This window comes from Drosophila mojavensis, unplaced genomic scaffold (genome assembly GCF_018153725.1).
Source record: "Drosophila mojavensis isolate 15081-1352.22 unplaced genomic scaffold, ASM1815372v1 contig_136, whole genome shotgun sequence".
NCBI lineage: Eukaryota > Metazoa > Arthropoda > Insecta > Diptera > Drosophilidae > Drosophila > Drosophila mojavensis.
The window spans coordinates 825,569-838,986 of NW_025318667.1; the positions used below are offsets into that span (position 1 = coordinate 825,569).

General features: G+C 41.7%; 2 protein-coding genes across 2 annotated transcripts; one reads left to right on the plus strand and one right to left on the minus strand.

Annotated features, from left to right (window-relative positions):
* Positions 1-1,119: 1,119 nt before the first annotated feature.
* On the minus strand, positions 1,120-2,770 carry LOC6585692. Its single transcript, XM_002011284.4, has 3 exons — positions 2,376-2,770; positions 2,161-2,293; positions 1,120-1,379 (listed from the first exon to the last, which is right to left on the minus strand). The coding sequence occupies exons 1-3, from the start codon at positions 2,536-2,538 to the stop codon at positions 1,271-1,273; spliced, it is 405 nt and encodes a 134-aa protein (XP_002011320.1). The 5' UTR covers positions 2,539-2,770; the 3' UTR covers positions 1,120-1,270.
* Positions 2,771-6,816: 4,046 nt separating this feature from the next.
* On the plus strand, positions 6,817-9,118 carry LOC6585691. Its single transcript, XM_002011283.4, has 3 exons — positions 6,817-7,023; positions 7,106-7,220; positions 8,788-9,118. The coding sequence occupies exons 1-3, from the start codon at positions 6,870-6,872 to the stop codon at positions 8,936-8,938; spliced, it is 420 nt and encodes a 139-aa protein (XP_002011319.1). The 5' UTR covers positions 6,817-6,869; the 3' UTR covers positions 8,939-9,118.
* Positions 9,119-13,418: the final 4,300 nt, after the last annotated feature.

Below are 13,418 nucleotides of genomic sequence, written 5' to 3' on the forward strand. Positions count from 1 at the left end.
GGAAGAAAAACTAGAAAAGAGCTCAGAGTGCAACTTTAATGGGCCACTCAGCTGCGAAGTGAATGTGTGTGCTCTGCGTGCGTGCGTGTGTGTGTGTCTGTGTGTCTGTGTGTCTGTGTGCGCGCTTGCTGGAGTGAATGAGTGCACGCAGCACACGTGGCGTATACGCAATCCGCTAGCTATATTGCGATGCTAGACACGTCGCTGTAGTTATCAAGGATTGTTCTTGTTCTCGTTGTTGTTCCTGTTGGCTGTTGCTGCCACCATTCAGGCTGCACTCGCAGTATTCACAGGTCCCGAACTGAATCAACAATCGAATCGCTGCGAATCAATTCACACACTCAAACATCAGCTTTAACTGAGGCACGCTGTAAACATGCAACGCACTCACATTCAATTGGAAAATTGAATAGATGCGATGCACCTGCAAATGGCGCCCTGGGACATAGATGGATTCACACATATCTATTAAGGAGATCTGATATAATTATAGCTGTCATTCTTCATATATACGTACATATACTTAATTCTATTCCAATACATACGCCTTGGATGAGTATATAGTGTGCACAGACTCAGATACTGATGATGTTTATGGATACCCATTTGATCTGCCTACTACGGAAACTTATTCGTGTTCTCTAGATGTCGAGAGATCTCTAGAAAACAGAGATATTTAGCATATCTGATGATGTTTATAGATACCCATTTGATCTGCCTACTACGGAAACTTATTCGTATTCTCTAGATATAGGGAAATCTCTAGAAAACTGAGATATCTGGCATATCAGCACTCAGAAACCGAGTTAACCAAGCTGCTACGATTCATCTACTAAATCTGTTTGGATCTCGTCACATTCTCCATCGAACTGACAAATATATGAAACATATCTACAATAAACTATACCCAAATTATGGTATACCATTAGAAATATAATCTGAAATTAATTAAATTCTGCCGAACTCTTCTAGAAACTTTAGTTTTGTAAATTTTTCCAAACTTTAAATCTTGGACTATAAATAAAACACAAACACGAAGTTTTTTAAATATGAACGTATTTTTTTCCACTCTGTACGTAATTCATATAAAATTAACTAAAATTTATTTTAAGCATAAAAGTTAACTTAAAAAAAAAAAAAAAGAAAAAAAAAGTTAAGATTAAGGAGCACTTTGAACTAGAAATACAATAATTAGCTATATATATATGTATATAGAGAGCTGCATGTGAGTGCGCATACACCCGGTCGGCACTCGGTATTTGCCTTTTGTCTAGCTGAAATAGTTTAAGAGCGTGCACTTGACGTTCGTGCAGTCGGGCAGTGAAGTGAACAAAACGCAGGATAACTTGTAGTCGTAGATGAATTCGCAAGTGGGATAACTGCAACGAGAACGAGAAGGAGGCAGAGGCAGAACCAGGGAAGGAGAAAGAGAAGAGAGCGTGAGTAAAAGAGGTATGAAGCAATATTATAAAATAGAAATTGAATTTCGCTTTGCGAAGCAAAAAGTAGCAATTGTAAAGGAGCTAAGCTAGTTATGGCCCTCTAGCCAGGACAGCAGGTCGTGACACGCGTGAGCTACTTAAAGCTGGAAGAAAATATAATTTAAATTGTGCTTGACTCGTAGATCTGGGAGCTGAACGGCTTTCGAATGAGTATCTAATACACATGCATTGCATCAGGCTTCTCATCATATATCCAAATTATAGATGGGACTCATCTTAAATTTCAGACAGACTTATATAAAAAGATCGATAATAAATGTCGATCGATTGAATAAAAAGTGTTAAGGCTTTAACACAGAAAGAACGATTTGTATCACTGTAAATTAAACGCAAATGTCCATCGATAACAATCGATAAGTCTCTTGTTGGCTGTAATTGAAAAGTCTTACGAGTCTTATGCAAAATTGAATGAAATACAGCACAAGCTAAGAATAATTCTTCACAAAAAATATTTATATCGATCGCTCTCTATAGCACTTTCTGTAGAATCGATATATTGATATCGATAACCATCGCATATGACACTATTTCCTTATAAAGCGTTTCACTTGTCACGTTTTCATCTCAAATAGTTAGTGGCATGAGGGAGGGGGGATTAGGTGGTCAATGACGGACATTGGTGCTGGGGCTGGGGGTGGTCAGAGTATCGATTGCTTACCTGATTGTAAAGAACCAGGTGCACTTGAAGTTGCACAGAATGCCATATGGTTTCTTCAGCTGCTCCTTCTTGTTGACAATGGTGTTCTGTAGATTGTAGCCATCGTAGCGGCGCCAGCAGTGATTGATGTTGCCTGCACGGGAGTAGAGTGGAGTAGTGTGGAGTAGAATGGAGTGGAGTGGAGTGAAGCGGAGGGATGTGGTGCTGGCACTTACGTCTTATGTGATGGCTGCCGCCATGGTGATGAAAGTCGCGTCCCTCCAACTGCATTCCGTGGCCGTTGGTGGCCTCGACGCCCGCGCTCGAGCTGCCAAAGAGCAGCAGGTACCACAATATCAGCGAGCTGACTATGAAGACGTAGCTCAGCACTCTGCCCATATTTCCCTTTCTACTAGGGGCGTGGCGCGCGCGGCTCGATTCGATTTGATGCGATTTGATGCGATTTGATTTGCTCTGGGCGGAGCCGTTGACGTTTCTTGTTTCTAGCTCGAAGCCGATGACAAAGCCTGGCTGCACTTTCTTCAGGTGGCGCCCCCTGTCTATGTGTGTGTTTGTGTGTGTGTGTGTGTGCAGGTGTGCGTGTGAGTGTGCGCGACTATATATATATATGTATGTGTGTGTGTGCGACGCTATGTGTGTGTGTGTGTGTGTGTGTATGTGTGCTATGGCTGTCGCTTTCGTTGCTGCTGCGAATGTCGCCCCTGCACTGAATACATTGTCTGAAAAAGTGAATTTGTTTTGGCTCCCCAACTGCTGAGCTGCTCCACGGTTGTGCGGCTTTGCCCGTCTCTATTTTCATTTGATTCTTTTCCATGTTTTTTCTCTTTTATTTTACCTCTCTATACGCTCTGTTTTTGTGCGAGCATTATAAATACCCCGCAAGCATGTGGCATAGGCATGGGGTAGATTGATTTTGCTTTCCATTTAAGTCACAGCCGGATGAGGGAAAAGAGAAGCTTACCAAAGACTTCGTGTTGCCAAGAGAAAATCTTGCCCAATTAGACTATGTAGGTCCAATTGGACATATACAATCCCAGCTGGAGTACAACTTCCGCTCATTATATCAATACGAAGTCTACAATTTGCACCCTCCTGCTCGAGAGGTAGTGTCAGTCGTTCATACCCGACTCTCGGGCTGTTGCTATATAGCAACATATATAGCATGTATATATATTTTGTTTTCGGTCCTCATTCATCAACCTATTCAATTTGAGTGAGCGAGTATTTTCGTCTTTCGGCTGCGCGCTTTGCGTTTCTCACTCGTTTCTCGTTTGCCTGTTTTGCCTGTCACTCATTTTGCTAATTTAGATAATCAACTGTGAATTAGCTTAGCATCGTCCCTCTCCCACACTCTATCTCTATCGCTCTCCCACTATCTCTCTCTATCTCTCTCTTTGCTCTCTGGCTGAGCCAAGCGGCTACGAACTGAGGCTCGCAGTCAACGCACTCGGGAATGTGTGTTTCTTAATTTAGATCTCACTAAATTAAGGCATGGTCATACATCGATAATTTAAATTGATGTCGATGGTTGACTTTTGTGATTATCGATAAGTGTACATTCATATGGATTTTCGTTTGTCTTAATCGATATTACGATAAACAAGTATTGCTGAACAATATTACCGAGAATCATTCGATATACCATGCTATTTCGATACATTTAGCAGACACATATTAATCGATAACAGTTTATCGCTGTCATTTCATGCTCGGTGGTAGTAGTGTAAGTTCATTAATGGCAATGAGTATTATAACGGTTAATCGATATCACAAATTATCGATAGCACCTATTAACAACGTTTACCCCTAAATAGTGCATATCTCATTGATAACCATTTATCGATATTCTTGTTTGCTGGCAAAGCAACACAATGAGTTTTATGTGCATATCAGCCATAGACATTTATCGATAGCACATGCTATCGATCAACTAAGCAAGGCTACTCAGTCTGCAGCTGCATTCCACATGAGTTTCCTGACTTTATGAGCGAATAACTGGCAATCTGCCGCATGTGCAGTTACACCTCAAGGCGAGCCCATCAAAACTTTAGTGCACAGTCATAGTCACAGTCGCAGTCACTGGGAGAGTCACAATGACAGTCACAGCCAGAGACACTGGCATCCACTGTGTAATAAATTAAAAATTTATTTAACTGCAGTTGACAATTTATTTGCATTTAATTTACCACAATTGTGGAAGCAGAAGCCAGAGCTAGACCCGAAGCCAAAGCCAAAGCCAGAGCAGGAGCCGGAGTGAACAAGTGAATTCATGAAGTCATAAAAAGATGTGGCAAAGGTAGTGGCAGAAGGGGCGAAGTACTACATAGGGGAGGCGTGGCATATGCAACGGCCAAGTTGCAAGAAAGCGCAATGAAACGAAATGAAGGTCGCTGAATGAATGTCTAACTGTATGAATGAATGAATGCATAACTAACACGCAGCCCAAACACAGGCGATGCATGTCTTACACACACTCAAAGGAGCACCCTGTGTGTGTGTGTGTGTGTGTGTCTGACGGGCTGAATGAAGTGTTTGGCAACACTTTAACTTGATTAAAAATTTAATAGCCAGCAGGATAAACATTTGCTTCAATTTTCTTCGCAGCTCAACTTTCTACACACCCACACTCCCTCTCTCTCTCTCTCTCTCTCTCTCTCTCTCTCGCTCTCTCTCGCTCTCTCTCGCTCTCTCCTTGACATGTCTATTCAATTGCACAACTTGCCGCAACACTTGTCTGTGCGTGTGTCGGATGTGCGAGTCTCCCTGCCAGTTGGCTTAACCCGAGCGAATGCATTTCATTAATTTACAATAGGAAAAACTTGAGCAACTTTACAGCAGCAACGACTTGGGGTTCATGCGGTATATCGATAAGTGTTATCGATGGCTGATTTAAGTATATTAATACTACTATCTATTAGCTAAGACTAAAACTATGCTGAATGCCAGCAGCACTCAGCGTAGGTGATATCGATATTTATCGATAGGACAGAGATTTTACAATATCAGAATTTTCATTACTTCCGATTCATATATTCAATATGAATGCCTCTTATATATTGAAGTATAAAATGTTTTCAATTAACAATCGATATATTGATAAGCTATTGCTTAAGTTCTGTTTAAATATGGATACTTTTCGTTTGACTACTACGACTACTACTTCTACTTTGAGTATCATATTGATACTCTATATGCTGTGTTAAGTATTCCAAATTTTTAGATCTATGAGTAATACAAATCAAATTTGAAATCGATAAGCATTGAGTCGTATTCTACCTTTCCCATTCCACACAAACTCTAGGGCCTTGGTCCATTTTCATATCGCTCCAAATGCATTTTGCAATCGCCGGCTCAGTGGCATCGTTTAGTCGAGCAGACCCGTCAAGAGCTTTCGAAAGCTGCCCTGTTCAAGCTCTATTAAATGTGTCTAACTTTAAGCTCAGCTAAGTACTCAACTTATACATTTATATATATAGTTAAAGAGCCGATGCCAAAGTTCGATCGCAGCGGAAGCTCTTTCAATTGGATGTCGACACAAATACTCAGCTTAATTCTTTAAAAAAAAATACATAAAAAACACTACCAAACAAACATAACAAATTCCCAGTGGCAAAGCAACAGCTCGAATTGTAAATGATGAGACAACGAAAGAACGAGAGAGAGAGAGAGAGAGACAGTGAGAGCTTCTGCGTGATAAACTCGCTGACCCGCAAAGCAGGCGTGTTGGGGCAAGGGGCGTGGGCGGGCGTGGCGGGCGTTGCTGTCAGCAGCGTCTTCAATTAAATAGTAATACATAATAATCAACACAAAAAAGCAAAAACAAACAAATGAACAGCAAGTTGGAAGCAGCACAGCGAATACCCTATGGAATAAGTGAAGCGCAGGTATCATCAATCAATCAATCACAAGAGCAATGAAAAGTCTGCTTCGCAAAGAAATGATTAGCTGAAGAAGAAGCAATACTCGGATTAATATACATTTTTATAACTTTCACTGACTGACTGAAGGACTACTTGATTGATTGATTGATGTTTAGCCGTAGCCTTAAAGTGAAGCATATTGATTGCATGCTAGCCTAGCTGATTGATTAGGTGAATGCTAATAAAGTCAAAAGATTGACGGAATGAGCACTCAATCATCGTAACTATGACATTCTCAGCGAGGTAATTGATTGATTGATTGACTGAAAATTGTTTAGCTGATGTTGATGGATCGACAGACTGTTTGACTGAGTAATTGAATAAATGCCATACTATAGACCCAAAACGAACCATCTGATTGATTGATTAACCATAGGCTTGATTGAGGGAAAGATTGGCTGACTTATTGAATGCCACTTGTGCATCGCTTGCCTTATTTGTGCAGACAAAAGAATCTTTCTGGAACTATTTTTCTGGAAATGTTTACGTTTCCGTCTCAATTCACGGATGAATGCCTCCCGCTGGGACCTCAGCCCAGCTGAGCGTATCACGCTGCATCAGCAGCCAGAGACGCCCCCCGTGGTTAGGGTGCGGCGAAAACAAACCAATTGATGAATCTAAGCCAAAAGCCAAGTCACTCGCAGCAGCGGCAGCAAGAACAACAACAATAGAAATGCTGATGCCGATGTCGATTGACGATGACAAATTTCGATAGCCGTTGCCCAAGTGGAACAAGCGAGTCAGCCAGCAGTCGCCGCCAGTGCCATTTCGAACGACAAACGCGTCGCAATGCCTGAGCAACGTTCCACCAAGCCGAGAGGCAGCAGTCCCAGCAATCGATGCCGCAGCAGCGGCCTGATCTTCACAAGCCTCTGGCTCATGCTGCTCCTGCAGCTGGCTACGAAAACAGAGGGCTACCGAGCTATCATACCCATCGACGAAGGTGCGAACGAGCGTTGCTCTACCTGAGCTAACCACACTCTCTCTCACTCATTCACTCACTCTCTCTCTCTCTCTCTGTTTAGCTAATCCCGGCAAATGCATTTATCGTGGCGATTTGCTGCCGGAGGGCATCAACAACGGCATTCCGCCCTGTCAGCGGCTTACTTGCAATGCGGATGGCTCCATACTTATCGAGGGGTGAGTCTGGCCAGGGCCAAATACGCACACTCACACACCCTGACATACACACGCACTCACACACACAGTAACTCACACCAAGCTAAACACAAACATTCGAAATGTTTCGCACAGATAAGAAAGGGGCTGACGGCGCATTAGGCATCGTCAAAACATTGTGAATTGAGCTTAGAGCAGACTTCTGATTAATAATTAGCAGACACTGAAACTCCTCTGGAACGAGTATATGTATATGTAGAAGAAACATGTAGCAGAAGGAAGAAAGAAGGAAAGATAAAAGTCTTCCATATGCCTGCCAACATAGCTTAACCCGTTCAGCTTATCTATCCAGAGATACAAGAAAAGAGACTCGAAGTGCACTCGAAGAACTCATCGAATCAGTGGTATAAGAAAAAGAACCAAAATGTGGAACCATCGAGATTTTTTTTTTTCCATTTTTTTTCAATTGAGATAAGTTTGATATCATTCTCTTAAAGAATCTAAGCACATGCGAAAGGAAAATGGGGCCAAGAGGCTCTCAAGATTATCTAAAGGGTAACACACAAAAAAAAAACTTTACAATTGAAGACTACTTATATAGCCAACAGATTTTCCCCATATGCTAGCATACGAAAATCCAGGCTTGGATATGTCACAGCTTTTCAGCTGAAATTTTTTAGATTAAGCAAGAGAGAGAGAGAGAGATGATATAGGAAGTATAAGAAAAGGAAACTAACTACTACATAGATATACATATATATTTATCTATATATAAATATATATTCTATACTCCATATGTACCATATATCATATGTCCATAGAGAGAACTCTGAATATATCTGGGAGACTTCACTGTTTATTCAGCTTTATTTTCGATAAACTCATTTCTGAATCGCTTGAGTTCCCATGAAGGCCAATGGTATAGGAAGTAAGACACAACTTTAAATACTTATGGAAAGAGATAGATAGAAAGATAGGCCAAACAGAGCTATGTAGTACATACTCCATATATTCTAATTAAAACTCTTCAATATTTGTGAGACACGATTACATCATTTCCATCCAGTTACAATATCATCTAGGCCTATTAACAGAATGTATTTTCGTCGTGCATTAGAACGAGACGGCAATGGAGCTGAAATATTCTTTTTCGAGCCAGTTGAAATGAAGGCCAGAAAATTAATCAACTAATTGAAGGCGCTTCAATTAAAAACTGGTCCAGTTAATCAATGTAGTTCAATCAATTAATCAATTGATCAAATTCATACAATTCATTTTAGGAACTTGTAATGTTCAATGTCTCATAGATCCACTTTGAATTCGCGTAGCCGGCATAGCTAATAAATAAAAGAAATTTTGGAGCATCATCCTCGATCATTCATTGTCAATCAGTATCAATCAAGAAATGAAATGAATTAAATATTATCAATCAAGTCTGATTAGAGTCTTAAAGTTTCCATCGTACGCATATTAACCAACTTTAATCTCTCATGATGTAATCTCTTATATATGTATATCTAATCTATTTATTATGATTCTCTTTCTCTTTCCATCTTGGTCCTCTCTGTTCCTCTCTATCCGTCTGCAGCTGCGGCAAACTTCGCATCGATAAATGCAATCGAGGCGAACGCATCTATCCGTCGAAGCCCTTCCCGGAGTGCTGCCTGCTGCGCTACAAGTGCAAAAGGCCGGACGGAGTGCCCTTCTACATTGAACGGAATGCTGCCGAGGGAGCGTAGATGATCCATAACATAAGGCAGCCATCTGGGATCCATCCGGAACTCATTTCAAATTCCATTTGTCGCCCGCACCGGCAAACAAGCTATGCTAATTTATTTTGTACATTATCCCACTTTGTATATCGAATCAAGCAACTATTCTTTTTTTTTACTCCACATAAACATACATGAAAAAACATACACACAGAGACTTTATATAGCCATGTGATACTTGGAGCTTTTTAATACTGGGCTCCCTTGACTCGCAGCAGAAAAGAAATTGTTTAATTACTGGGCCAGCCCGCTCATAAACAGCAATTAACGCGCCCCACATGCTCCAAGCCCCCTCTGAAGTGACGCCAACTGCAATCGAGGCACTAGCTGTAGATGCAACTGGATGGCACTTGCAGCTCAGGCCTGAACGACTGGCAACTACTCTCGACTCAGTCTCTATGTGTCACATATGAAGATATCGATCAATCAACCATCGGCAAGCTAGATCGGTGGGACAATATATTAGTCAATTGATCTGCATAGTGATGAGTCACTCAATAGATCAATCATCAGCTCATCATATAGTGTGCTAGGTAGGCATGCAGTCAACCTTACCGGTTGATCAATCAGTCAATCAGCCGATCAGTCACTAGTCCATCTATCAGTCAATCAATCTGGCATTAAGCAGTCATTTGTCAATCAGGCAATCAATTAACTAGCCATCAGTCAGTCAATCAACTAGTGATTCAGCCAGCTCAATCAGTAATCTGTAATCTTACAGTCAATCAATCAGTAAAATAGTCAGCTTATCAATCACCTATTACCAAGTCGATCGATTTGCTACCACACAGTAAAGAATCCATTCAATCAATTGCTCTGTTAATCAGTCAGTCAATCTATTAGACTAAGAGTCAATCAATTTATCAATCAACCATTCAGTTTAACAACAGATTGAAAGCAATTTAATTATTTAATGGATATTTTCTTGAATGCCATCCTATTTGCAATACTCCCCACAATCCAGCTGGCTGCAGGGTATTGTTTAAGAAATAAAAATAAAATAAAAAAAAATAAATAAAATAAAATAAATAAGCGCACCTTTTGTCGCAAAACGTTAATTAGTGCGAAATAATGAAGCTGCGTCCCAGTCGCAGATTCGCAGATTGCGAACTGAGCATTGGGGAATCGGAGCATGGGCAAAGGGAGATGGCGAGCGAGAGAGGGCGGGGGATGGAAAATGGGGGACTGCCTCTATCCAAATGCCACCCAAAGGGCGGGCAGTGTCAAAGCTTAAGATGCGCGTGCAGCGAAAATATCGCGAGAATTTGTTGCCTCTTTCTTTTCTTGCTCTTGAGGGGAATGCTTCCCCCCACCAACGTCTTCGTCCTCGCCCCGGTCTTCGTCCCGCCCTCTTCAGTCCTTTGTAACTGCGCAAATTAGCCCAATCAGTTCGACAGCTTATCGCATGGCTAAGCAGCTTTATGTGAAATAGCCAACATATTTGGACTTGAGATAAACCTGCCGCCTCCCACCCTCTTTCAGTCCTTTCCCAGTCCCTCCCCCTTGACCCGTTTCCCCTATATCTATGACTCACTCACACTCCACAATTGCGCCTTTGTCTTCCCTATGCTCTGCAGTGTCTCATTATTGGGAGCTGATTTTTCCAGCACTCATTAATAGATTTATTGAGCTCGTCCATTTAACAGACTAATAAAATAGTTAGTTAAGCAAGTTGGAGAGGTTTGAGTTGAACACTTACAGGGTATTATGTACTATGAAGACAGCTTTCAGTCCACATCTAGAGCAAGTTTTTCTAAAATTATAAATAAACCAATTTCCAGGGTATTTTATAGTCTGGAACTGCCGATTAGAGCACTTCTGCATGCGATAATTGAATAAACCAATTTCCAGGGTATTTTATAGTCTGGAACTGCCGATTAGAGCACTTATGCATGCGATAATTGACACTTGTAATCAATCTTAAATATAAACCATAAAGGAAATGGTTTGAACAGGCAAAGCCTATTCGGATTCAAGAGCTTTTCAAACTTGTACAGGGTATTCATGCACAGTCAAGTAGAAGCAAGAAATTGGTCTGCATGAATGATCTCCATTTCGGCAGCTTTGCAAATTGTTACAGGGTATTTTTAGTGAGACGATGCACATGTTAATATCACACAGAGACAAATACAGATTTGACAGGGTATACTCTAGTCAGGCATAGGCGCCTCAGCCATTTTAATACAATTCATTTGAAGAGATTCATTACGAAATTAATAACGCAACGCCATGCAGCTTTTACACACTTTCCAACTCCTACAGGGTATTCCACAGTCGGGCATGCCAGCTCTGCGGTTTGTGCTCATGCATTTAGATGATGATTGATGCTTGCTGCCAAAAATAAGTGCACTCTGGCCATGCGAAATTGTTGCGCACTGCCAAGTTCTTTATAAGCCTCTGCGCCCTAAACTTGCCGAGGTATTTGCACAAAGCCGCCTTTCGACGGGGGCTAGGGGCGTGGCAATGAGAGTAGCTTATGGAAAATGCGTAGAGCAGAGCCAACGTACATATGTGCGCACAATTTTGGCTCAAGGGCTGGGTAATTGGGGGCGGGGCAAGGAAAAGTTTGCTAAAATTTCAAATAAACTCCAAAGAAAGAGAGAGAGAGAGAGAGAGAGAGAGAGAGAGAGAGAGAAGTGGAAACTCTTAAAGTTGTTCAAGTTAAATCGTTGGCATCTCCCCTCGAGGTAGTTACCTTGGCCTAACCAGCACTCAATTTATTTATGGCTTTGCTCTGAGCCGCAACTAGTTGACTCTTTTAATAACCAATTTGGCAGCGAACAGCCGGCAGACGGCAAAAAGGATATTAGCGTTGTCTTCGACGCCAGGATCTAAGAACTAGACCAAGTTTTTTCCACGCCCGCCTGGAACTGTAGATGGAACTGGGAGGGGGCGGAGGCAGTGGTGGCTGGAGTGAATCTTAATGGAAAAACGCACAAGGACATGCACACACACACACACACACACACACACTCACACATACGCACACCTGCTTAGCTACACCTACAGGTAAGTTGTGTATTATGAAAAGCTCATCTAATTTCAATCAATTGTTGCCAGAGTTGAGGGCAACAAATTTTTAAGTGCTGCTGCTGCTAGCTCCACTTCATTCTCTTCCTCTTCCTCAGCTTCGCTCTGTCCTCGGATAGAAAGGTGTGTGTGTGTGTGGGTGTGGCAATATCTTCATCCAGAGCAACGCAGCTTGAACAAAAAGTTGGCGAAAAATTAAATTCAATAAAAATCAAAATGAAATTTAATAACCAGCCACACGTGCAGCTAAATACAAGTTTGCAGCGGGTCGATAAACGATAAACGATAACATTTGCTGGCTACATGTTAGAGATGGGTCTGAAGCCGTCAGCGCACATGGCTGAATGATAAACGGTCATATATCGATAACTGGTGATCGATAGCGATAACAATAAGTAAGAGCTCGTTTAGATAAAGCTAAATGTTCGCTCCATATTTATTTCTTCCCTTTTAATCAAAAGCCAATTTCATTTTTGTAGGCAGCCCAGCTAAGCTCTCCGCTATTTTGGCTCCAACCTAATCTTAAAAGCCCACCGCCAGCCCTTGAGTCAACTTCTCTATAGCCTCCAGTCCCCCATCCCCATCCCCCTGCCTATCATCATTCCTGGCTCGAGCCGAAACCAAACTTCAAGTAGCTCTCGCGTAACCACTTAATCATATCAGCATAATAAGTCAACAGGAGACGCACCAAGGTAATAAAATTAAATCCTTGCTCAAAAGCTCAAAGTAAGGGCAGGCGGTGCCAGCAGGTGGCTGGAGGGGCATGGCGGAGGCACGCCTATCCTATACGCGATATTATAGTCTAAGTCCCAAAGCAGAGCGAAAAACCAACAAGCGAAATCAATGGCAAGTCAACGCGAGGCGTCTATGTCGCACGCAAAAAAATAGGAGCAGAAGTGAAGATGCTTTTGCATGGGGTATGCGCGACTTGGCAATGCCCTGTTGGGCAAGAACTTGTGGATAAAAAGATAACTACATCACGAGAAATGTTAAGAGGAGCAAGAAAGAGGGCAAATGAAAATGCAGAACCTATAGCTGTGCATATGATGTGCTCGACTAGCAGATACCCTGTAGGCATATAACTTGTTATACATAGATATAGATAGACAGATAAGGTTTAGCTGAGGGAGTTGACATCTATGCTAACAAAACACACTATATAACTCACTCAACTAGTAGATACCCTATAGATAGATAAAGGAAGTTTGAAGTAACGTTTCCTTATATAATGCAAATGGGTAATATAGATCTCTCTCTATCTCTCCTTTTTTCCTTCCCACCTGCCCTATCACGCCGATATGCCCGCTGCCAATGTCTAGGGTATGCAAAAGAAAAACTGCTTACGCGCATATTAAAAATGCTTTATTTATGCTCCACTCCAAACAGGGAAGGAAAACGATGGAGACGCGACGACGGT

Coding starts and splice junctions, on each gene's coding strand:
- LOC6585691 (XM_002011283.4), top strand. CDS start 6,870: ATGCCTGAGCAACGTTCCACCAAGCCGAGAGGCAGCAGTCCCAGCAAT. Junction 7,024..7,105: donor TATCATACCCATCGACGAAG/GTGCGAACGAGC, acceptor CTCTCTGTTTAG/CTAATCCCGGCAAATGCATT. Junction 7,221..8,787: donor GGCTCCATACTTATCGAGGG/GTGAGTCTGGCC, acceptor ATCCGTCTGCAG/CTGCGGCAAACTTCGCATCG.
- LOC6585692 (XM_002011284.4), bottom strand. CDS start 2,538: ATGGGCAGAGTGCTGAGCTACGTCTTCATAGTCAGCTCGCTGATATTG. Junction 2,294..2,375: donor CGGCAGCCATCACATAAGAC/GTAAGTGCCAGC, acceptor ACTCCCGTGCAG/GCAACATCAATCACTGCTGG. Junction 1,380..2,160: donor ACCTGGTTCTTTACAATCAG/GTAAGCAATCGA, acceptor TTCTCGTTGCAG/TTATCCCACTTGCGAATTCA.